Source organism: Rattus norvegicus, chromosome 5, assembly GCF_036323735.1.
Source record: "Rattus norvegicus strain BN/NHsdMcwi chromosome 5, GRCr8, whole genome shotgun sequence".
Taxonomy (NCBI): domain Eukaryota; kingdom Metazoa; phylum Chordata; class Mammalia; order Rodentia; family Muridae; genus Rattus; species Rattus norvegicus.
The window spans coordinates 107,320,471-107,345,443 of record NC_086023.1 but is presented as its reverse complement, the minus strand read 5'-3'; the positions used below and the strand labels follow the sequence as shown (position 1 = coordinate 107,345,443).

The following is a 24,973-nucleotide window of genomic DNA, read 5'->3' as shown; positions in this document are numbered from 1 at the left end:
ACAGCAGCATTCTGGAGTCTTGATGTGGTTGATGTGATTCTCCTGTTTCTCTGTGACTTGGTGTCTTGAGGGATTTGGAGACTCTGATAGATGTTAAGTGAAGTGAGTTATTTTTTGTTTGGGTAGATCATCCTGTTGACCCATTTACTACCAATATTCTTACTGGAAAAAAAAGAAGGTAAGCGAATGGTCTCGGTCACATTTTTATGTGTGATAGGGAGAATCCTTTCACAATTTGCTAGCACGCACCTTTTAACCGGAAATAGTCCTCATGGGGCTCATCTCTTGGAATCATTTCCCCCTCAGCTCATGGTTACTTTTTTGTTCAGCAATTACATAATTATTGTTGTTCTTTAATGGGAAATTCTCTTAAAGTGAAAAATAGATTTAAAAAAGAAAAAAACAGATGAACCCTACCATTCTTCCTTAATCTTTGTATTTCTATTTATTATTTATTTGTTATTAATTAATTTTATTGGCAGCTGGTTTATTAGAAAAGTGTTTATAAAACAGACCCAAAGTGGGATCCAGCTCAAGGGGAGGCCCCAAGACCTGGCACCATTACTGACGGTATGGGGCATTCACAAAAAGGGAACTACCATGACTGTTCTCCGAAAGACCCAACAAGCAGCCGAAAGAGTCAGGTGCAGATATGTGCACCCAACCAATGAACAGAAGCTGCTGACCCCTCTGGTTGAATTAGGGGAAAGCTAGAGGAAGCCGAGGAGGAGGGTGACCCTGTAGGAGGACCAACAGTGTCAGTTAACCTGGACCCCCAAGGTCTCTCAGGGGGATCTCTGTTTCACCAACCAGGCAGCACACAGCAGCTGAGATGAGACCCCCAACACATGTACAGCAGAGGACTCCCAGGTCTGGGTTCAGTCAGAGAAGATACACCTAACCCTTAAGAGACTGGAGGCCCCAGGAAGTTTAGAGTTCTGGTGAGATGGGGACATCCTGTGGAGACACCAGTTTGGGGAGAGGGGAGGTTGTGGAACGGGAGGGGAATAAAATCTGGAGTGTAAAAATAAATACATAATTTTTAAAAATTAAAGCTTTTAAGTTGCTACAAATAAAAAATTTTCTTTAAGAAAACAACAACAACAACAAAAACCCCAAACAAGCAATGTAAAATCAAGCACAGGTTTGCTTTTTAACTTGAAGAATACAAATGATTCAATTTAATTAAAATGTCTCGTGTAGAGAAATTTTTTTCTAGGAGAAAATCAAGGCATTGATTGATCTTCCTTGGAATCAATTTGTACTTGGAACTGTGGGCTGAATGACTTGGTTGGCTGTTATTTTTAGTGCTATGATATGATAGCCCTTTCCTCTCCACCAGGAAAAGGAGCCTGTCCTGTATTTCTGTTTAGAGACCTTGGACTTCACAATGTCTAAAACATACTACCCATTTTAAGTGCCCAACTTATCAAACAGTTAATGGATTGTATTTGCTAAAAGGATGACCTTTGGATAGCTCTCTTGCAGGAATTTGCAGGAACTTGGGATGTTTATAACTTATCCCTTAAATGCTCTTTTTACCCCACGATCTCGCTATAATAGCACTAATTGCTTATCTGGTAAGGAGTAATTTATTTTATTCATGAGGCTTTTATTGGTATTTGTACACATTCAACAATACAAATGATATAAGAACATCCCCTTCAGGATAATACATCACAGTTAGGTCCTCCACAGTGATTCCAGGAAGCATGGGCAACAAGGTCAAATCATTGCTCCTTCAGGATAAAATGTTGAATTGCCATAGGACAGTTGCTCTTAAATGAGGAGAAAATGCATAGCTTATGTTTTGGGTCATTAAGCACCTATCCTCAAGAAAAATTCATTTTATAGGGGAATATGTTAAATCAGAGAAATATGATCTAACAAAGTTACCAAATCCCTTCCAACCTCAAATACGATGCTGTGCTAGGTACCCATAGATCGGGGAGCAGTAAACTGTACCCCAGATCTCAAATCTCATTCGCTGCTTGGTTTTATTAATGAAACTTTATTAAACACAGTCATAATCATTTGTTTTCATTTTGGGCTTCTCTTATATTATAAGGTCAGAATTGAGTGGTTCTAGCAGTGATTGTAATGTCTGTGAAATACAGATCTTTATTATTAGGCCTTTCATGGGAAGAGGTTACCAACTCCTACCAATTTAGAGTACACAGAGTAAAGAATATTCTCTTTTAATCCTCATCCTTACAAGTAGGATTGTGGGGCAAAGTGACTAACACAGCTTTTAAAATAACTCAGACACAAGGCAAAGCCTAGACTCGCAGGCATGGAAAGGAGGACGTGAGAAGCCATCTCAGTACCTTAAGATCTCACAGAGCACCATATACTCACGCATGTGTGGGTGTGGGTGTGCATGTGTGTGTGGGTGTGTACTCACTAAGCATTAGAATAACCAACATTAATAGTCACTAAAGTAGACAATCGGTATTTTTTAAAACTGGGGCTTGTCTTTGGTCTGGAATATTCAGTATCCTTAGATGTTCATATAACTGTGTCAGTCCAGACCATCTTTAGAATAGGTGAGTGATCAAGCAGCCATGGAATGGGCTCTGTCATCTCCACTAATGTCTGTGGCAGCTGAAAGCTTCTATAAATAGGCTTTGCCCATTCCTGCAAGCTCTGTTACTCTGGAGATTAGGCCTCCAAACACACATTAATGGCAGGACCCAGAAAATCTCCTTGTTGGTCTTCTCCTTAGCTAAGCTATAGCCAAAGCAGAAAAGTCATTCATGGACACACACATACTCTTCAGGGTTAACCTGTCAGATTTTGAGTTCACTGGCTTCTAAGGGAATAGACATACGGCTGCTGAAATAGTGCCTTTGAATGGTCCTTGTGCTCTGGCATTCTGCGTCTCTGCCACCCTTCAGCGTAGAGGAGGCTTTCCCTACACAACATGGTGCTGATGTGGCTTTGGTGCCCACTGACTGTCGCTGCAAACCCTCCAGTTCAGATGGCATTATAGGAAGTATTTTGTGTCTTTACTTGTTCTGCATTTGAAATACATAAACGGCAGCATCAGGTGGAAATGGAACTCTGGTTTCAGTCTAGGAGAGTGCAGACCAGTCCACTAGAAATAAAGTGAAGACCAGATCACTTAAGAGGAGGGCAGAACCTAAATACCTCAGGAACTGAAGAATCTGCTCTCCTGTAAACTGCACTTTAGCATCTGGGTTAGAGAGACCCTTGAACTGCATCTTGTCAGACCAAATGTGTTGATTCACAGTGGTCTTGGATTGTAATTTTATTAAAATGCAATGCCAGTTACTTGATGATGCATGGTTATGTAAGGCTTCTGTAGATGCCGGAACTTGTTTTGGGTGGCTGTTCTCAACTTGGAATAATTTTTAAATGCACTGGTACAGTCAACATTTGTAATTGTCATGGCTCGTGTATGTATTCGTCATAGACTAGTAAGGATTCTTGGTTGAGATTTTGGCACTTTAGGACAATTTATCAAATCTTTTAAAAAAAATTTTCTGGACATAGAAAGGGTATTTAGAATCTATTCTCATTAGAACCAAGAGTTTCATTTACATATTCCAAATTTAAATATAAAATATTTGAAAAGTACCGATTAGTTTTACAAAGACTATAAAAAAACACTATGGCCCCATCATGGATTTTTGTGTGAAATTAAAATATAATCACATCATGATCCCTTTTGCCTCCCTCCCTCCAACCACTCCCATGCACACCCTTGCTCTTTCTCATGTCTGTACTTTTTTCTGATCTAGAGTTAGGGTTCCTGGGAGGTCGTCTCCTTCCATTCTAGGTAGACTATTGGTGTTCTTATTTAGGTCTTCCTTAGGCAGCCATGTTCAACATTTATTTATCATCTTCTTCAAGGTTGGTAGTAGATGGGCTGGTCCGTCTGTCAGCATGGTGTCCTTAGGAATCCCATGAAAGAACGGTCAGGTTGTTTGGGACTGGCTTCCTCCTTCTGTTCTCTCTTCCTTCTCCCTTCTCTTCCAGCTAATGCTGCTGTCACATATCGCCGAGAGCCGCTTCATCAGAAAGTGATTCTGAATGCCAAGCAGAATGTCCAGCTAGGAATTCTTTATATGCATTTTTTAATATGGAAAAGCTTTTTCAGAGTTCTTCATTATTTTTAGCATATATTACTATGCTGGAGGTTTTTGTTAGGTACTTTATTGTAGGTTTCACCAGTAAATAAAAACATTTCACAACTTCCCAGTCTGAACCCGCTTTCACTTCCGGGTGAAATTTTACTTGACCATGAGCTTCTAGAAATCCACAAGGTGGGAACAGATAACCTAGAGTGAGACCATCACACAGCAGGATCCTCCAACTTCAAAAGCCCTGGGAGGGTTTACACGTAGCTGGAGATCGCTATATTTTCTGTACTCCTTGTAAGTTAAATTTGGATTGGGAGAGAATTTTTGGGAGTAGATAAGGTTCTCTAAGTAGAACATTGCATTTTTAGCCAAAGAATACATACAGGCTGTAGATCTGAGGACTCTGTTGGATTTATCAGTGCCATGTGCATGGCCTCCTGATCTTGATTCAGTAAATGAATGAATTGATATGTATCAGGGCTCTGTCATGTGAGAAAGAAATCTTAATTTGCCTGTAGTATTGATACTAAAGTAATTATCCAACACCTGTATCCCATTGATGGTAATTCTGGTTGCATTGTAGTCAGTTATATTAAATTTATATACAGACAGCATTAACAAGTCTGGGGATCGCATTGACACTGAAAGTGCTCTGATTTCCTTGCTCTGTAACATTTGCTTCTGTTTATGACGGAATCTCCCACTGAGGGAGCAGACAGAGGATGACACTAGTAATTGTGCTTAAAGGAAAAACAGGAGTAGCTTGACAATAGGGTTATCAAATGATAAATTCTCTATGTGATCTCCATTTGTGGGCTCAGCATAGAGAAATTTTAATTATGCGAGGGTTCATTCTGCCTCAGATTTCCTCTGTCATACTTTTGTAATATTTCTGCCACCAAGCAGTCATCATCCATCTGTTTTGTCTTTTTATTCACAAGAACCATTACATATGACAAAAAATGTCCAACTTTATAAAATTGAAATGAACTTTCAAGTACAGTCTTATACTGTCAGTGTCCTCTTTCGGTGGATCTTGTTCTCGATGTTCTTAGAATCACACTCTGTGCAGGAGAGAAAGCCCCCAACTGCAAGCCACGAATCTCACCTCTCTTTTCTGTGAATTCTGAGTAATTACACAACCAGGTTTTCCTTGCCTATCTATGTCTTCTGCTAGTCTTTTTCTTTAACAATTTTAAAGTTTTATTTTATATGTATGTGTTTTACCTGGATGTGTCTAATATCCACCCAGGTCAGGAAGGGGTGCTGGATCCCTCAGAACTGTAGTTCAACATGCTTGTGAGGCACTGTGTTGGGTGCTGGAACCAAGTCTGGCTCTTCTGAAAGAGCAGTAAGTGTTTTTTAAGTGCTTCACCATCTCTACAATCCCAGCACTTACCTCTTTAAAGATTTAATCTTTGCATTACATGTTTGAATAAAGTCTCCTTAGAATGTCCTATATATGAGCCGTTGAGCTAGATGTTCTATAAGCCCCTGCTTGAGAAGTTAGACCAGTACAAAAGAACTCACTCTTTTTTTTTTTTTAAGTGCCGAGCATATTCAGGAAAGACTATCATGAGAGGAGGTTGGGCAAGCCCAGTGGACTCAGGGGTAACTTTTCTTAAATCATAATTTCATAGTTACTCTTCATGAGGATAAGAGTAGCTAATATTTGTCATTTGTTCCATATTCTGCCCTTACCACTGTGTGTACGCCCAGTCATCAAAATAAAGTGACACCATGATATTTTCTCCACCCCTTTAAAAATGGAGGAGCGGGATGTCGACAGACTGAATCACTTGACTGAGGCCACACAGCTGTTATGTGGTGGAATCAGGTGTGATACTTCTGCAGCCTGAACTCCGTCTACTCTTCTGTTCAGGCCATCTGTAGCTTGAGCTGGAGTTTTCAGAGTGCCTGACATTAAATTAAAATGCAAACCCACGTCAAATAAAACATAATTATCTTAAGATTGTTTGCTTTAAAAAAAATAAATAAATAACATGTCCCTCTAGTGTAGAGTGAGTAGCCACGTGCTTTCTGCTTCTTGCTTACTAACATTCAATACCTGTGTATAGTCACAGCTCAGCAGCCTTGCTGGCATAGTTAGCAGCCTGCTGTAAACAGTGCAGTCTAGGTTGTCTCTTCTTACTTACTAGAAAATAAGAGTCCCATTTCTGAATAGGAACTTAAAAAGTTCACATTCAGCATCTTCACCCTCCACACACTAAGCTTTATTTGCATATCCAAGAAAAGGTGATCATCTGTGGTAACTGCCCTGTTTACTGAATAGGGGTGTGTGCTGTCATAGATAGGAGGGGCGGGTCCCACAGTTAAAGCAGTCATATGACAGAGATCCTGGAACCCTTACGTAGCCACTGTTTTATTTTACTTAATATTTTATTTCATTATGTCGAGCGTCATAAAGCTACATTAGCAAACATACTGTTTTTCCTGAAAATATTGGTGTCCTATTTATTTTAGAAAACTGTCTGGGGGTCTGGGTGTAGTAGGAGAGAGTTGAGTGTTTGACATCTGATCTCTGGCAGAATGTCTGCGCACTGCACATACAGTCGTATCAGATGGTAGAGACTGTTTCTAAAACAGCTCAGGGTGGATGTTTGCTTCTGATTAGCCTGTGTGTGTATTGGATGAATGAGCACTTGCGAAGTCATGACCATGTGTTTGCTGTCATTTAAACTGCCAATCCAATCTGAATATACAGTGGGCACCTAAGCAGAGTTCTTTTCCTCTCAAGAGAATCATTGTAACCGTACTCAGTTCCTTCCTGACACTTGTGAACTTGGCCCACGTCTGTGTTCCTGAGGGCTACACGATTTGGTTTTAAGAGAGGTGAGGATGATTTCTTTTCTTGCTCTATTGCTTGATTTTGAAGGCCAGCTGTATGTAAAGTTTATTTACCGTGACCAGTAATTATATAGGAATTTCTAAGATGTTATACGTGGCGATCTATAAAGGGAGTGAAAGTGATGGAACAAAGGCACAGATTATGGAAGAAGTCAGAAAAACGTTTCCAGTTTTAGACCATGAATTTGCATGTGGCATGCCTAATCTGATTGAAACAGAATCTGAGGAAGCTTTTTAGCATAGGCAGTATTTTATAGTGCATCACTGTATGGTAGAGCCGTAATATATACTTCTCCCTCATAGAGTGAGTTGAGTACAAGAAAAATCTCTTTCTCCTATAACTCCTATAACTTTTATATACATTTTAATAGCCATTGAATTCTTAAAATGAATATTAAAGAAATAAGAGCTTTTTTTTTCCTGTTTGAGACTGTATTGCTGAACAAATTCTCTTACTTTCTGAGGGATGCTAAGGCTTAAAACTGCCAACACCCTATCACTCAGCAGTGAGTCTTTCCTCTCAGCAAAGTGAAGCCCTGCTTTTTCCTGCGTCATAATTATGCAGCGTCTCTTTAAGAGGTCACCCTGCTTAGGTGGTTTCACTCTTCACATGGTTTGATGATTAAGAGCAAATACTGCAAAACTTCACTTCTCCCAGAGACTAATAACACTGCTGTCATCCGATCATTAGAGTAGTTGATAAAAAAAAAAAAAACAAAAAAACTAGTTATCAGTTAAATGTATATGGGAATGTTTTTCAATTTGTATTTTAAAATTAATGGCTGTAAATTCTTATCTATATACATATATTTATTTTTAAGTTTCTAAACACGTTTTAATGGAATTTGAGTTGACTTTTCAGATAGTTTGTATGACAGATATAATGTCACAAAATTTAAAGGCTGTCCATTCATTGAGTGTGCCATTAGAGCTTTACAGGCAGATGACAACATTCACCATTTTCCCCTAAAGAAAGATGAGTTATTGAGTCATGTATTTGGACTATCAGAAATCAAGTACATTACTCAACAGAAATAACTACATCCTGAAAATATAGTCAAGGAGACCCTCCCCCAGATATATCTATATAACTTAGTGCAGTCGCATGATATCTAAATAGTAATCTTGTACATAAATAGGCTACATAATTGAATATAAATGCTAAGGTTAACATGTTTTTCTGGTGAGATGGAGTGTGTTGGGTTTACCTACATGTGGAGGTACTTAAAAACATAAAAGACTTTGGGAAGTGTTTTGCGCATGTGTTTGCTGTTTGGTTTTGAACATTTGTTTCCTTTTGAAATGTTTCATTCTGTTGTGATATCCTGGGGAACCATAGAGGACCAGAGTGAGCCATCCAGGAAGACTCACACTTAGTTTAGAGCGGTGAGCAGAAGGGACCCCTGCAAAGCTACTGTCTCTCTCCTCGCCCTCCCAGCCCCCACCCATCCCCCTGCAGTTCACATACTCAGAGGATTGTGAGTCTACTGGGCTTACCAGGGCATTCATGATAAATAATAGTGTCAGTGTTGCTAGGTTTCCTCCATAGACTTAGTTTAGAAGGAAACACCACTTTTTAGACTAATTACTTTTTGGTACTAATTCAGGTTTCCAGTACCAAGCTTGCAGAGAGGGCGTAATTGCATACTTTACGTGGTTCATAAGATGAGAACCAGCGAGTTTCTTAGATGTTCAAGACAAGTACAGTTAAGTAAAAAGAAAGAACTGGTGGTTGTTGTTTGTTGTTTGTTTGTTTGTTGTTTTGTATTGCTTTTTACACTGTTATTTTATGTGTAACTAGAAGCTTTGACACTGTTGGAAAAAAAATTGAAGAGGAATGTTATAAGCTAAATGCCAAAGTCATAAAATGCCACACAATGTTTTTGAAACATATGTATGTTTAAATATACACTAAGGTTCATAGAGTTGAACTTTTTCTGAAGGACTCTGCAGGTACATATAGGAAACAATCTTGTTTTGTGAAGACTGAGAACAGGGTCTGGTTTTTTTAAATCATTTTTGAGATATTGAAATTAAATGTGCTTTTGAGGATCGATTCAGAAATGGTTCCAAACCGTCTTCCAGGAAAACAGCAAATCTCTTAGGTGACTCCTGTACTTGAAAGTGAGGACTTTGAACCCTCAGTAACTGGTCTAGGAGGAAGGGAAAATTGAGACGAGCAAGAAAGGCTGAGAAGACCTCTAGCTGGTGCGGTGCTGAGCCGCCATTGTGGAAGAACATCCTTTGAGCCGATTTCAGCCATTAAAAAAAAAGTCTATTTGGTGATTAGTAACCAGTGGATAAGAGCAGAAAGCCCACGTGAATAAAGACCATAAATACTGAAGTCTTTGGGATAGCAACCTATAAAACTGTCAGAAAGCATTGGGTAGTGACAAAAGATAGCTCAGAGTAACAAGAAGTGTTAGCTGCAGAGCAGTGCTCCATATTCATGGACGGCAGACATTGTTTAGTTTTCTTCCAAACAGAGATTCTTCTTGGACTCAGTACCTGCTTGCCATTATTTATTTGTCTTGCATGGAGTCTGTGTATTCGAAATCTGCGGTTGACTGTGTTTGCTGGTGGGAATCACAATGCTTGTTTAAAGATAGCTTGTTTCCAAAATTAGAGCCATGATTCCTGAGACTCATGTTTAGATCCGTCAGGATCCACTTACTTGCTGAGAATGTCAAACCTGACAGCAGTGAGTGGGTGGGGCGTGTGTGTGTGTGTGTGTGTGTGTGTGTGTGTGTGTGTGTGTTTAAAAGGCAGATGGTTAGGAGTTAAAGGCTGACAAATGCTTTTCTTTTGATTTTTAAAATAAAGTCTAAAGTTCATGATTCTTAAATATTTCTCCCTAAGGGGAAAACATTGAGTAAATAAAAACAGAAGTGTGCAAGACTATACTATAAACTGTTGTTGTTCTTCTTGTACAGTGTGGAGATTTAGATGATGAAAGTCTGACTTGCCCAACTTTAAATTTGCTGTTAGGATCGGAGAAATCTGATCATGATGATGATGTCTTTATTCTGAACTGAAGATGATGAAGTCTTTATTGTGAACTCCTGTAGTCTGACCCCAGTGAGGTTAGGTGACATTGAGTGACAGTGTTAGCTCTCTGAATTCTATGTTTTACTGTATAAACTTCAAATTTAAATGTGTGTTTGTGAGATGATTTCGGGGGATTTAAAGTATTGTGCTTCTCCAAGTGTGAGGATTTTATCAACTTAGGGTATTTGCTTTTCAACGTCCTGGCTGTGAGAACTAGACGTGTCATTCATGTGAAGGGAGCAGATGTTAAAGGTTCTTGCCCCGGCCTTCCTAATCCCAAACACCCTTTAAGAAGAGAAATGTTCTATTACCCAAATAGGGATCTTTCTGATGGTGAGAAAAGGCGGTAAAAGGCAGTAAATCTGCCTTCTCATTATGAAGTGCAACAATAGATTGATTTATGAAGAAAAGCAACTGTTAGGCTTATGTAAGATGTGTGCGTGGAGGTGCAAGTTCTTCTGGAGCCCTTTGCAGTAGCATTCTTGCTACTCCTGACAGGAATCTAATATCGCCAGTGCAGAATATGTGATTCTGAACTCTACATTTGTAAAGGGCTTCACTGAGACCAAAACAAAGGAATCCACCTCCCTGTGTTTTCCCATGAGAACCGGCTCGTCAATGTGCCATGTCTGTGGGTTGTTTTTTTGTTTTTGTTTTTGTTTTTTAATTTTCTTTTTCATTAGCACAAAGCAGACATCTTTAAAATAGTTTTACTTTTTATAGACATTTTGTTAAAACTTGCATTTCAAGTTGAAGATAATGTAAACATGGAGTATTTAAATATTTGGCAGTTATAAGTAGTTTCGCCTCACACTACTGATTTTTTTTAACAAACAAGGTAGAAGCAGAGCATCATGGGGGACCAGGCTAAGGATAATCAGTTGCTTCTCAGGGAATATGTAAAACACTTGATGTGAAATTTTGTCTTAAGGAATTCTATAGGCATTTTAAAACCTTTTAAATAACTCGTGTCACGTAGTGATAAGAAACTCCATTAGGCTACTTATATTTAATTGAAAATCATAGAACCTTCTGGAGTCCAAACTGAACTTAAGCATAAGACATGGCGGAGTGGGAAAGTCTGGAGACAAGTAAATTGTGCTGATGCCACGTCAGCCTTCGAAAGCGATATGATGCAGTTGCAATGTGAGCAGGTAAATTATAGGAGTAAAGCTGATGGTTACCAGTATGGTTCGTAGGAAGCTCACTTCTCTCAGTAAACATACTGTATGAACTGTACATGTCCTAGTTATGATAGTACCTTTATACTAACTAACATAGAATGTACAAGAAAGCACTTGCAAAACACTGAGTTTGAAAAAGGCAGAAAAAGACCATGGGGTTTCTTTCACTTCTTTTGTCCTGGATTATCTCACACACATTTCCATAAGCACAGGTATGTACACTCAACACCCAAAGAGTTTAAAATCAGTCATATTTTTCCCCAGTGGATTTTACTTATTTAGAAACTCAAAGTGTGGTGGAAATCATAGAAATATGCTCTTAGCAAATAAAATTGATATTAATTACATGCTTTGTATTTAATGGGAAATATCCCTTAAGATAGTTCAGATATTAAAACTAATAGATCTTGGTTTAAGTAGCTGATCATTGTAGGTCTACTAGTGTCAGCCAAATGCTCTATAAATGTCCAAATGTCTTCATGGCCATTGTTCACTTTGTAATTTTGTAACAATCTATCAGGAATCCTTTGCAACAATCTATTAGGAATCCTTTTTCCTCTTTTCACTCTTTTATGAGGCATTTGACATTTTGTTACTTGTAACTTTTTCTTTTGTAACCATCTTCAATCTCCGGGTGGGGGTGAGGAGGTGAAAGGCTCCACACATACAATCTCCAGCATTACGTGGGTCTATGTGGTCTGTTTCCAGGTGAGTTTTCACACTCCTAAACCTCTCAGCAAGTAGGGATTCTTAGCCCATAATCTCTTAGAGCACATCTGGCACATACAGCGACTGGAGGTTTTAAAACAGCACATGTTCTAACTACAGTAGTCAGTAGCAGCCTTCAAAGTAAGACTGGTGACTAGAGATAAAAGACTTGAGGCTCTTCTGCTTAAACAGAGGAAGCTGAAAGAAAATTACAGCCATCCCTAAGTGTGGAAAAGGGTCTTAGAAAGAGATTTATAGACCCTTGTTCCCCAAGGCCATTTCGTTTCTTAATGAGATTTTGTGTTCTCGGACAGGGTGTGGGGAGTCAAAGGATGACAACATTTAATAATAATAGTGAAGATGATAATGAGAGAGACAGTTGTTAAAGTAGAGATGCTTCAATATAAAGCCAATTAGCTTAGCATCCAGGATGATTTTTGTGTCTGGAAGTTGAAAATATAATAAAATAAGGGCCTCTTGTTTGGCCAGCAGTTACTTGAAAGGGTAATTCTTAGTTTCTTGCTGTGTTATCAGAAAAACGATGGGCACAATAGCATTTGATTGTGTAACAGCCCAACGTGTGAAATGTGATTCTGGCTTAACAGCAAGCTCATTTCAAGTTTTAAATACAAACTGAGAGTCTGCTGGGGCCACAGACTTAAGTAAGTCATATAAAGGTTGCAGCTTCCAGTGGCCTTTTCTTAAGCTTCTTGTGTTTTCACAGAAATGTTGTTAACATGCTGTTTGAAACATTTGTTCTATGATGTTACAAGATATTGTACTGTAGAGTTAGGGAAAGAAAGCAGATTACCTTTGAAGGCAAATAACATTGTACTCTATTGTCTGATACATGCTCAACCAGGGTCAGTGTTAGGAACATGGGGGCAGCTCAGAGTAGAGTTTTCTGCTACTGAGGTTCCCAGCAGGGACTCTTACAACTATTGGGCAGATGTGAGAAGTCACTGATTGTAGTACACTAAGTCCTGGAATGAAATGTTTGCTTTTACCACTCCTTTGCTTTGGGTGTGGATCTCTAAATGTCTCTTGTAGCTAGGGAAAGATTCTTTCACAGTGACACAGAAAACTTCCCTTGACACTAATGTTATATGTGTTCCGAGTGCTGCTTTAATTAATCTTTTATCAAAGTTGCAGATGTGACAAAGAGAGCAGTATACAAGAAACCAGAGCAGTTGGTTGTAATCTATGTAAACATCACCCTGTGCTCACTTAATTTCATTGCTTCAGCATCATTGGTTAGAGGATAATTATTAAAAATGCCTTGCTATTTTTGTCCACTTGACCCTTTACCTTAAACTCTGTGGCTCAAACAATACATTTTTGAGAGCTTAGGAGTGCAAAATTGGTGAGCCAGGAAGAGCTTTCCTCTTGTCTTGCAGATATACACCGTCTCACTTGGGAAACTTCTACTGGGGTGGGGGTCAATCTCAGATGCTTCTTCTTTCAAGGATCCTAAACTCATCATGAAGGCTCATAGTTATGACCTCATTATACCTACCAAAGGCTTTGTCTCCAAAAACTATATTAGACTGAGGGCTTCAGTAGATCATGGGAAAGAACAGAGTTTTAGTGCACAAAACCTGCCCTTCCTCATGTAAAGCAAATGAAACAAAGACCATGCCAGAACTACACAAAGATATGTTAAGGAGTAACTAGTGTTGACTGAATGTTATTTTCATCTATCTTCCCTGTAATAAGATTTTGATTCCTTTGAAAGCATTTTATTAAAAATTCTCATTCCTGTTCCATTTACAAGTCATTGTATTAATCTTCTTAGCCTAAGTCACTTGTCATTTAATTTTGGCCTTTTCATTTCATAGCTGTCTGAAAACATCAACTAGTAGTGTGACCAGTAAGATCCACTTCGCTCACACAATGCAGAACTTCTGTGGTTCTTTAGGAATGGATGTGATAGGCTACTCTTTAAAGTTAACCATACATTTGAAAATGGGTATAAAATGTTTAGCTTCTTATAGAGGAGAATGTTAATGTTAATGTTTTTTATGTTAAGCCTAAAGGTACATAATGTATAGGGTGATTCATTTTTAATGGAAGGATGAACCTAGTAAGAGCTGAGTCACGAAGGGAAATAATGAGGTGAAAGAACACCTTTTCCTTTATTTACCATTTATCTTCGACATGGTCTTTCTGGGTATTCACACAACAAAGAAGTTATTTTTATTGCAGGATATGAATTTTCTTTTTCTACATGTAGCAAAAGCTTTGTGTAAAACACTGGAATGTATCTGAAGTAATGTCTGGTTAGTTTGTATTTCCCTGTTGTTATTTTAAAACATTCAATTAGTTTTTACTGTATTTTATCCTCTCTTCTCTAAAGGTGGATCATGTTCCCTACTTCCCTTTTCTAAATCCTGATTGCTGTAAAGATCAAAGTTGAAATTCTGCTCATAAATATAGTTGTCCAATAGGACAAAATGAGTAATGTGTGTTTTCCAGGAGGAAGTCTGTTTGTGTAAATCCTCCCTGTGCTCAGACTTGACTTCTAGGAGTCATAAGCGTAAGGGTTTTCCTTCTTGCCTTGGACACAGGTAACCCTCAATAGAGAACCATTGCACCATGATTTTGCATAGTATTTCAGTGTCGCGAGTATGCGGCCAGTCATGATAGGCCATTGTCTCACTAACTGTACAGCTAGGTCTTGTTTTAGGCAGTGGTGAAGTGCTTGGCCTCTTGCATATAAGTACTTATAGAATGGCAACCAAATGTTGATAGTCATCATTAGTGTTTGATAATCCAGGACATCCATCCTACTTTTCCAGTTGGGAGAATTTTGAATTTGAAAAACAGGTATCAAATTAGCCCACAGGGGAAAGGATGGGGGCGCCATCAGCTTTTTTGTTAGTGTTTGGTATGTCACTCACAGATTCGTGTGTACACAGAAGAGCATGCAGAGCCAAACCTGCCTTCAGGGAGACAGAGGAAGCCATTGTGTCTTGGGGTCCTATAAATCTTTTAATATGTCCAGCTTAATGGTTTTTTAATCAAATAATACTTCATATAATTACCGTTGATTTGGGGGTTCTTGAGGGGCTGAAAATGTGATTTTCTTAAAATATAAAAATACTTAAAGTAACCTTGATGAAATAGAAGAGTGTATCTGTATCTTCTGGTGGCAGAAGGACTTTGGGGTAATTGTCTGTAACTCTATAATAGTCTGTGTTCAAGGTCTGTGAGGTTTCTGTCAGGTTACCATGAGCTAGAGACAACCGAAAAGAGGGAACCTCGTGAGGGGTTGTATCCATCAGCTTGGCCTGCCGACATGTCTGTGGGGCATTTTCTGGATGGATGTGGGAAAGCCATTACACTGTGGACCATGCCGTCCCTGGACAAGCAGTGCTGGGTTGAATCAGAATGGTAGCTGGGTAAGAGCATGAGCTGCCAGCAGCGGAGCCAGTGAGCAGTGTTCCGCCATACTCTCTGCTCCAGTCCAGTCTCTCGGAAGTGTAAGACGATAAAATAAACTCTCTTCTTCCAGAGTTGCCTTTGGCCAAAGCTTTATCACAACAGAAAAAAAAAAAAAAAAAAGAATCGACCACCACATGAATGATCTTAATGTTTTTATTAACAACCAGATTCTGTCCATTGGGGAGAATATAGGAATGATCACTATGGATAGATTAGCACTTCTGCTTTTTTCACAATGCAGTCACTTTGTGTGTGTGTGTGTGTGTGTGTGTGTGTGTGTGTGTGTGTGTGCGCACGAGCACACTATTGTACTACTTTATGGAAGCCAGAGGACATCTTTGTCTTCCTTCAGCTTGCACCCTCTTTGGTTTTTGAGACAATCTCTTATTATCAGGAGCTTGCCAGATAGTCTAGACTGATGAGCCAGTCCCAGGGATCTCTGTGTCTCTCTCCCCAGTCCTGCGATTACAAGCCCTGCTATCATGGCTAGCTGACATTTATTATTAACAGAGTTAATGTTTTTTTCATTTTGTGTATGTGTTTGTCTGTATTTGGGTGCTCACATAAGCCAGAAGCATTGGATCCCCTGGAACTGGGGTTACACACACACTCTCTCTCTCTCACACACACACACACACACACACACACACACACACACACACACACAATTTTCTTAACTATTTGCCTTCTTCACATAATTAGCAGTTGTGAAAATATTAAGTATGTTCACGGGTATCTATGGGTAAGATGCTAAAGGTTTGGTTTTGGCATCTGCCTAATGCTTGAAATGGAAGGGCCAAGATCCTTGCGAGTATCTGGGGAGATGGCCACCGTCTTCCCTAGGTAGGTTGATTGGTTTGTTTTTGAGACATGATCTGACTATGTAATTGTGGTCGGCTTGGAACTCACCATGTAGACCAGGCTGGCCCCAAACTCAGAAATCTGCCTGCTTCTTCCTCATGCATGCTGGAATGTATGTATGCATCATGATACAGTCATGTGCTCTGACACCTAGCCCTACCCTATTACCCTCGTTGATGTCATTCTCAGCCAATAGTTTGACAGTATGATTCCTTAGGCCCAGTGCAGTGTGTGCTGGTCAGGCAGTATGATAAGGGAAGGTTTCCAGGGCTATTAAAACAATACCATTTACAGGCACTTTTCATGGCTGGAAAGAACAATTTGGAGAGGGGATAGAATGCTCCTTGGGCCCCAAGAGAACTGTTTTACAGAGGCACCAAATGTCCCTTTAGTTGTGTAGCTGGCCATGAGGGTTCAACCACAGAAGAGCCGCCTCACAGAAGTGAGGAGTTCCTTACACAGGCATTTGCACCTGTAAACCAACTGTTTTCTGGCCTGCAAGGAGTGATGTGGAGGACACTGTACAACTCCCAAATAAATAATGCAGTGGTGAAGAGTTGGTGAGCCGCCTGCTTCTCATTAGAGGCTCTGTCTGGCTCTTTTCCTGCAGAATGAGCTAGATTGCTGACACCTGTTTTCCCATCCACCCTGAGGATGTAAAGTGTGCATCAGAAATGCCCAAAAGTGCTTCCTCATGTCCCAATCTAGGGAGCTTGGTGCTGCTTCAAGAAAGGGTTGGGGTGGGACTCCTTTGTTGGGAGGGGAGATGAAGTCAGTGGTGGGAAATTGTTGTGCACACTGCACTGGGACCGTCGTCATTTAGTGGCTTCTGATTGTGCCCATACTTGTACTCCCACGGGATTATGCATTTAGCAAAGGAAAAAGAGCATGCATCCTGTGCACGGGAACATCTTATGCACTTCCAAAATAGCATAACCGTGTATTTAAAAATACGAGGACATGGGGTTGGGGATTTAGCTCAGTGGTAGAGCTCTTGCCTAGCAAGTGCAAGGCCCTGGGTTCGGTCCCCAGCTCCGAAAAAAAAAAAAAAAAAAAAAAGAAAAGAAGAAAAATACGAGGACATTAGAGCTGTGTAAAACCAGTCTATGCATATAGCCAAACACATTTATTAAATTACTTAAACGTGAACTTAGTATTAAGATACAAAACTCAAGTATATGGCCGGCATGGTCAATGCGATACACATTTCTTTCCGTAGTTTCTGATGTCAAGCACCCTTCAGCATCACAAACTCTTTTGTAAAAACTGTTCATACAGTCGAGCAGCTGCTGCCGTCTGTCCCAGGTAAGGATGGCCAGCAGTGTCCCTTACTGAGCATGGAGGAAATAACAAGAAGTGCATGAGTTTTAAAGCGCTGGCTGTCTGCAGCTTACGCGGGGAGAACACAGCATGAGGACTGTCTCTGAGTGCCCAGCATACCAGGAAGAAGATACGACCTGTTTCATAGCAGTGTTCGTGGTTTAGGAAGGAAGAAAACTGAGTTCGGCTGTGTCGTGTGTAGCACTTGTTCTGGATACTGAAGGGGAGTCAGAGGTGGCATGTATGTGAGAGGCTGTTCCTCTGCCAGTCCATACGCCGTGAAATTAAAGGATGTGCCTCTTCTTAAAATAGTGGCAGCATTTTCTCCTGACTTGTCTGTGGGGCTTGGATGTTATGAATATTGGCCTCTATTTATGAACTTGTGGTAAGTGGGGTTAGTTGGTTCGTGGCCTTGGTCCAGAGTGAAATTAACTGGCTCATAAAGTGATTGAACTAATGACCTTGGCCTCATTACTGCTGTGTTCCGACCAGTTTACTCAATCAAACCTTGTGGAGAGGACAGTGAAGGTATCCCTTAGGAGATCTATATAGGGGTGAACAGGGTGAAGTCTCCCTTCATTTAGCACCCAGGGGTTTATCTTCTCGTCCTTGACATTTTGTATGTTACTTTCATTTAATGAAAATACAGGTGTCTGGAAAAAACGACATCATGACTGTCCTGTGTTAGTTTCTTAACTAATCTGTGTGGCCCTTTTTCTTACATAGCATCACACTTTTTGTAGAGGCATTTGAGGTTGTTTTCATCTTAGATATGTTGTATGCCATAAATGTACTGATGATGCTTTTTTTTCTTCTTCTCTGAAGTCAGAGCAACCCAGTCCTGCCAGTTCCAGTTCCAGTTCCAGCTCCAGCTTCACGCCGTCTCAGACCAGGCAGCAAGGTATCAACAGCTCGCAGGCCGACGGAACCTTTCCCCCGCGAAACAGCCTAATGAGTTGATTTATGCCCTATCTTCTACTGTTTGACTAGTTGAATGATAACTTGGCTCTTATGAAGTTGTGTTTATTTCCCCCCGGGAATGTCCTTGAATATCATTCTGCGATAGGAGGCCTGAGTCTAGAAAGTGCCCCCCTTTCCCGTCCCTCCCATTTCACAAATGGATTATAGACACGGCCCACTCCAGGGAGTTCCCAAAGGAAATACTCCAGTGAACCAACCTCAGAGGTGCTGGCACAGACTCCCACTCCTCACCCTTGGTTGCCTCTCACTTCATTTTATTCTTTATATTCTGGTAGACCTTTTATGCAAAAGTACACTATTTTTAAATACGTATTTCATAGTTGTGCATACATTAGACCAGAACATATAATGAAGCACATTTTTAATGTGTGTGTGAAATCTCCAAAAGTGAGCTCTGTTTTATTTTTGCACAACAGAACAGCATCAGAGTAACTTGTTTTCTAGTATCATACTGAACATCACCATTCGTATTGACCACACCGAATTCTAAGTGGCCTTGTATGCTTTGAAAGAGGATTAAATTGTTGTGTGTATTTGGACTAGGGCTAAGCTTCCAAGAAAATATATAATAAAAGGCTGTGATAGTTTTGGCTATTCAGAAGTCTTGTTTCATTAACTTTCAAAGAAATAAGCCCACTACAAAAGCAGAGGTCTGTGAGCTTGCAGGGAGTCAGTGCATGGTTTAGATCTGAGTACTTAGTGACAGCTCAAATAGTCCTAGCATAGATTAGATTGTAGTCACTGCCTACATCCAGAGCAAAATTCCCCTTTCTTGATTGCCTTTACAATCTCCTGTTAAGATTTAAAATGGCTATGTTTTCTTCATATACTGAGTAGTAAACAGAGGGGAAGTAACAGTAACCAGTGTGTGTGTGTGTGTGTGTGTGTGTGTGTGTGTGTGTGTGTGTGTGTTCAGTTGTGTCTGGTCCTAAATAAATTTAGTTACAGCTTCTCTACCTCCTCTCTTGCAATACTGGACGTTTTCTGGATCTTCTGGGCACATGATTTATTACATACTCTTATTTATGCTAATACATGCTGATATTTTGCCAGGAATTTCTTAAAAAGTAGGAAACTGGCCACATAACTTTGTGCAGCAGCAAGGTTTGCTGTCCAAGATCACTGGGAAAATCAGAGAGAGGACGTTGTTACACCATGGAGTTGAAGTGTTTTCTAACCTGAGCTTGACTGAAATGCTTGCTTGACCTGAAATTGACCTTGAAATAAAAGGAGCAGCTAAACCTTAATAGATCAGAAACTACCACACAAAGGCTGCATTGCCAAGAACCAGCTACAACCACAGTGATTTATTAGTCTCAACTTTTCAATGCATGGATTGACTTGACAAAACATCCTGTTTACTATTAGATCTGTTTCGCTTTTGCTTGTGATTTGGAGTGGGAGAATAGGAAATAAAATTACACAGAAAAAAATATGGAGATTCTTTTAAATTTATTTTTAGATTTACTTTACTTTCTGTCTATGGGTGTTTTGCTTACCCATAAATCTGTGCACCTTGTGGATGTCTGGTGCCTGAGGAGGTCCAAAGAGGATGTCAGATTTCCTGGATTTGGAGTGACAGAGTCATGCTATGATGTGGGTGCTGGGAATCAAACTCGGGTCCTCTGGAAGAGCAGCAAGTGCTGGTAACCACAGAGTCAGACACCGTCTTGACTGCAGTCAAAGTCTCAAAGTCTTAACTGTACAGGGCAATGATTGTTTTTAGCCAGAGGCCGTTTCTGCAGGCATCCCGAGGGTCTAACATGAGGATGTGTGTTAGAGCATTCGTTTAACTCTGTGGTTCATGTCATTGCTCAGGTCCTTTAAGGTCGATCATGAAAGATCTGCATTCCGATGACAACGAGGAGGAGTCTGATGAGGCCGAGGACAATGACAATGACTCTGAGATGGAAAGACCTGTAAACAGAGGGGGAAGCCGAAGTCGCAGGTAAGGGAGTCCCTGAAGCAGAGCCACACTGGCTCACTAGGTAAAACACCTAAACCGTGCGAGCAAATGTGAGCATCTTGTAGCTAGGTCGGTGGAATGTTTGCTGAGGATCCTTGAAGCCCTGGCTGGGATCCTCAGCACATTTCCTATAATCATAGTATTTGGGAGGGAAAAGTGGGAGGATCGGAAGTTTAAAGTCTTCTTCAGCTATATATCAAGTTTGGAGCCAGCCTGGGTAACACAAGACCCCACCTCAAACTCGGGAGGATTATATGCCTCTGAAACGGGTTTGTTTGTGTTCACCTTAAAAGAAGAGAGGGTTTCCCCCAAAACCTTCATAGGAAGAAGCCATATCGGAAGTCTTTGCTATCAGAAAGTATATTCCATGTATCAAATTCATCTGAAGAGTTGCTATAGACCTGTTGCTTTGGGGGGTGGGGGTTCCACATGTGAAGAAAAGCACTTGCTGCCTGTAGTTAGAACCACATAATTGGCTCTAGTGAATTATGTTGTGACCTAATTAAAATGAAATTCACCTGTGTGTGTTTTCCAGCAAATAAATTCCTGTTAAGTGTGCTGACAATTAGGTTCCTTAAGTAGCTTTAATGCTATGAGGCATAATTCTACATTAGAAGACGGTAATTCATGTCACTTATAATTAATAGTCAACTCGAAATTGCTTTGAGGATTTTGTTTATCATGAGGAAAACAAATAGGCATGCACACTTTTAATGTGTTATGAAGAGAAAATATGAATCTACTCGAACTTCAAATCCAATTACATTTATAATGTACTGCAATAAATCTTTTCCCACTATCTATTACTGTGTAGATGGCCCTGAAATACCTCAGACAAAGGGAACCCAAGGGGAAACAGACTGTGTGTTTCCTAGTTGACGTTTCACTGTTGTCCTTTGAGACAAGCTGCCCATCCACAGAGTGGAAACCCTGTCAGACCCTGCGACTCTGCCCTACAGAGCTAGATGCAGGACATCTCTCTGCACCTTGTTTCCCAGTGCACCTACCTACATTCTCTTACAGAACCCATATAGACTTGGCCATAGATGTTGTCTTCTTTGATCTGACAAAAAGGAAACTGGTAGGTCAAACGGATCTAAATAGGAATTGAACCTTGGTATTTAGGAACTAACTTTGACCAACCAAAACCCAACTATTGGCTGCTCTCCGATTTAGTTTATTGAACACACACACACACACACACACACACACACACACACACACACACATGCACACATACACGGACACATACACACATGTAAACACACACCACCCTATGTATGTAATTTTCCAAGTTGCCGTTTTGCAGATCTGGTTAGCTGTCTGTTACCCACTTTCTTCCTGGTCCAGAATTGGTATGGGTTAGATCACACATACTATTCATCTGTCAGTTGTCTGATGTGAATGTACATCAGGGACACATCTTTGTTTCCCCACCTGACGTGTACTGTTAGCACCACAGCACCATGTAACATTTGATCTGCAGAGCACTTGTGCCGTCTCAACTGTTTAATCAGTTTAAATACTCAGCCTTCCACTTCAGCTGAGCAGCGTTTGAAAGCAGCGCTTCAACAGAACACTTCATTAATGTAATTTAGTTAAGAAAAACAAGTTTCATCAGTTTTTTGCTAGAAGGACGTCCCAACACATCCCTCTTGTCTCCTATCTTGTATCACGTCTGTCTGAATGTATAATAGAGCGAGGATGTGATTGCCTATTCAGAGCGAGAGAAAAACTCTGCTGATTTCTATAGCATTTGCTATCTCCGAGGAGAATATTATATCAGGTTACCGTGTAACCAGAGAGGGAGCAGATACTGAAGTGCCTTCCAGAGTGGGGGCATACATTCAGATGAGCGGAAGTAAGGACCTTCCCCTCTTCAGCTAGGAAAGTTTCATTTTATTCTAAGAGGAAAAAAAAAATAACTAGGGAGGAAGTAGTATTTATATTATCTCTAGATGCTGAGAGATACCTTTTCTAAAACTGTGATGTATGAACAGTTTGTGTCCAGAGTGTCTTTCTAGTACATGACTGTGTCCGTGTCTCACAGTGGAGACCTCATTGAAATGTGACACACTAGAAATGATGAATGGGGTTTCTAGAATGTTAGGCTTCCCACAGTAGCTCAGGTGGTGGCTGAGCACTGGCCTTGGGTCACATGACCAGGCTTTCAATCCTTGACCATCCATTTTATGTATGTAAGCAGAGTTGGGGACACACGTCTAAGTCCTGGTTTATTCAGTTGCAAAGCTGGGGACACTGAAACACACGGGCAGTGGAGTCACCTGAAGTGGTTCCAGATACAAGCCAGCAGCAACAGATGGCTGCTGCTGTGTGTTAAAAGCAGCGTTTTAGTGCCCATGTTTGTGGTCCTTGCTTTTCATAATGCTTGTCTGTCATCCGGCTGTGGTGGGGCATGTGACTTTTCAGTGTCTCTTCTCAGGGTCAGCTTGAGTGACGGCAGTGACAGTGAAAGCAGCTCTGCCTCTTCCCCTCTCCATCACGAACCCCCACCGCCATTATTGAAAACTAACAACAACCAGGTAAACTGGGGTTTGTACTCAGCGCGATTCCATAGAGCTACACAGAACCGTTTTCACCCAGCACGGAAACGTTTTACCTCTTAATTGTAAATTAAATTCTTTTTTATTTTAAACAAATGGAAATCCACAACCTTAGCATTAGGCACATGGGGTAAAAAGCACGTCTGTGTTTGTAAGATGAGTATGCTCCCCGGGGTGGGTGAAGTAATAGAGACAGGAAGCCGTGGTGACACAAGATGTTGCCCATCATCCCTAAGTTCTTTGTGTTTTATCCCTATGCAGTGAATAGGTGACTCAGTTAGACAGAACGTGGTTTTTCCGATGAACCTGCTTTGACCGGTGGAAGATGTGCTCTTATGTGCCCCAGTTTCCTCATTAAGTAATGTTAGCCCCCTGTGGGTTAGTGGAGGGATGACAGTGTGTAAAGGACAGCATCTGTTTGGCTGGCACTCACTGTGCATGTTTTACCTGCTCAGCCTCCATTTCTCATTCAGGAGAAAAGCATTGTTACTTGGGGTTGCAGAGAATAACTAACAAAACAGAGGAAAATGATTATCGACATACTACAAGTTGAACTAAAAGAAAGCTTACTAATTTGATAGTCAACTCAGAATATAGATATTTGGATAAGGTCTAACCAGAATTCCGAAAGCCATGATAAAGAGCTCGTATTAAATGAGTAAATTGGGATGTTTTCATTATTTATGAAACCTTTTGCAAACATCACGAATATTGTAACGGTCCCGTTGTGCATTGAGTCAATGCTCATTACAGTAAGTTATTCTTATCTTTCTATATAGACAGATTCCATATGACCTCTGCAATAATTGCTAATTCAAGTTGCCATGTGACTATTAACATGAAAATTAAAGAGTTTCATTTTCTAAATTCATTCCATTTCATAGGTGTCCTGCTATTTAAAATATCTTGCCCCTGATTTAGTGATCCTTGTTTTAGTTGGAAAATGTTATATTACAGCTGCGAGAATATTCTCTTTCTTGTGTGTTTTGTATAAAGAAGCAATACTCACTTAACAGAACTCATCATTTATAAAGTTCATCTGCAACTTAAATCGTCCAGTGTTGGATTGGAGCAATACCTGCATTGTTCAGTTTAGCCGTAGTTCATGGCCTACATAGACTGGAGCCAGTTTTTTCATGCGCAGCCTGGCTTTGCTCTTACAGCCTTTCCCATCTCAGTGTCCATCTTGCTTCATAACCTGGAAGCCATCTACCACAAGCCAAGAAGAGTTCCAGTCATCATGGCCAGTCAGCTGAGAACTATCTAACAGGATACTTAAAACTATTTAATGAGGGAGAGCATATTTTACCCTTCCAGATAGAGATACTATTTGGCTTTGGTTTGGTTTGGTCTACTATGCAAACTCATGCTTTGGCAAAAAGATAGAATTGGGACCTTGACATGTTTTGTATTGACTCTAACCTTACAAAGGCATTATTTCAGCTTCCAGGGAATGAATATATATATATATATCGGAATTGGATTATTTTTTTCCATTTATTTATTTATAATGTATATATACATCATACAGCTTTCTGCCTGCGTGTATGCACCTGCAGGCCAGAAGAGGGCACCAGACCTGATTATAGATGGTTGTGAGCCACCATGTGGTTGCTGGGAATTGAACTCAGGACCTCTGGAAGAGCAGACAGTGCTCTTAACCACTGAGCCATCTCTCCAGCACCCTGGAATTGGATTCTTGCAATAGGAATGTCAAGGCGCATTGGGCATGCCTGTGTGATCTCTCCAGTCACCTTTAGCATGTCTTGTAGGCATGTGATCTGATGGATTGCCATGTAAACATGGCTCCGGCAAGCTCCTATCTTGTCCTTCCTGAATGGATAGGCAAGTTGAATGACTCTGGTTCTTGGGAAAAAACGTAGAGTCTTCGTCAAAATTGTTACCTATCTAGCAACCCAAACC

The 24,973-nt window shown here is 40.3% G+C and overlaps 1 protein-coding gene across 4 annotated transcripts in view; it reads left to right on the top strand.

The window, feature by feature from the left end:
• Mllt3 (MLLT3, super elongation complex subunit) overlaps positions 1-24,973 on the top strand; it is a 256,345-nt gene that overhangs the window by 215,909 nt on the left and 15,463 nt on the right. For 2 of the 4 annotated variants that reach the window (NM_053718.4, XM_039109122.2), the window contains exons 6-8: positions 18,365-18,440; positions 20,339-20,468; positions 22,930-23,029. In NM_053718.4, the coding sequence (NP_446170.2) occupies positions 18,365-18,440; positions 20,339-20,468; positions 22,930-23,029 (306 nt within the window). Of the gene's footprint in view, positions 1-4,738; positions 6,960-17,438; positions 17,525-18,364; positions 18,441-20,338; positions 20,469-22,929; positions 23,030-24,973 lie in introns of those variants that run through there. The other 2 variants (XM_039109124.2, XM_039109123.2) reach the window with 2 other exon arrangements.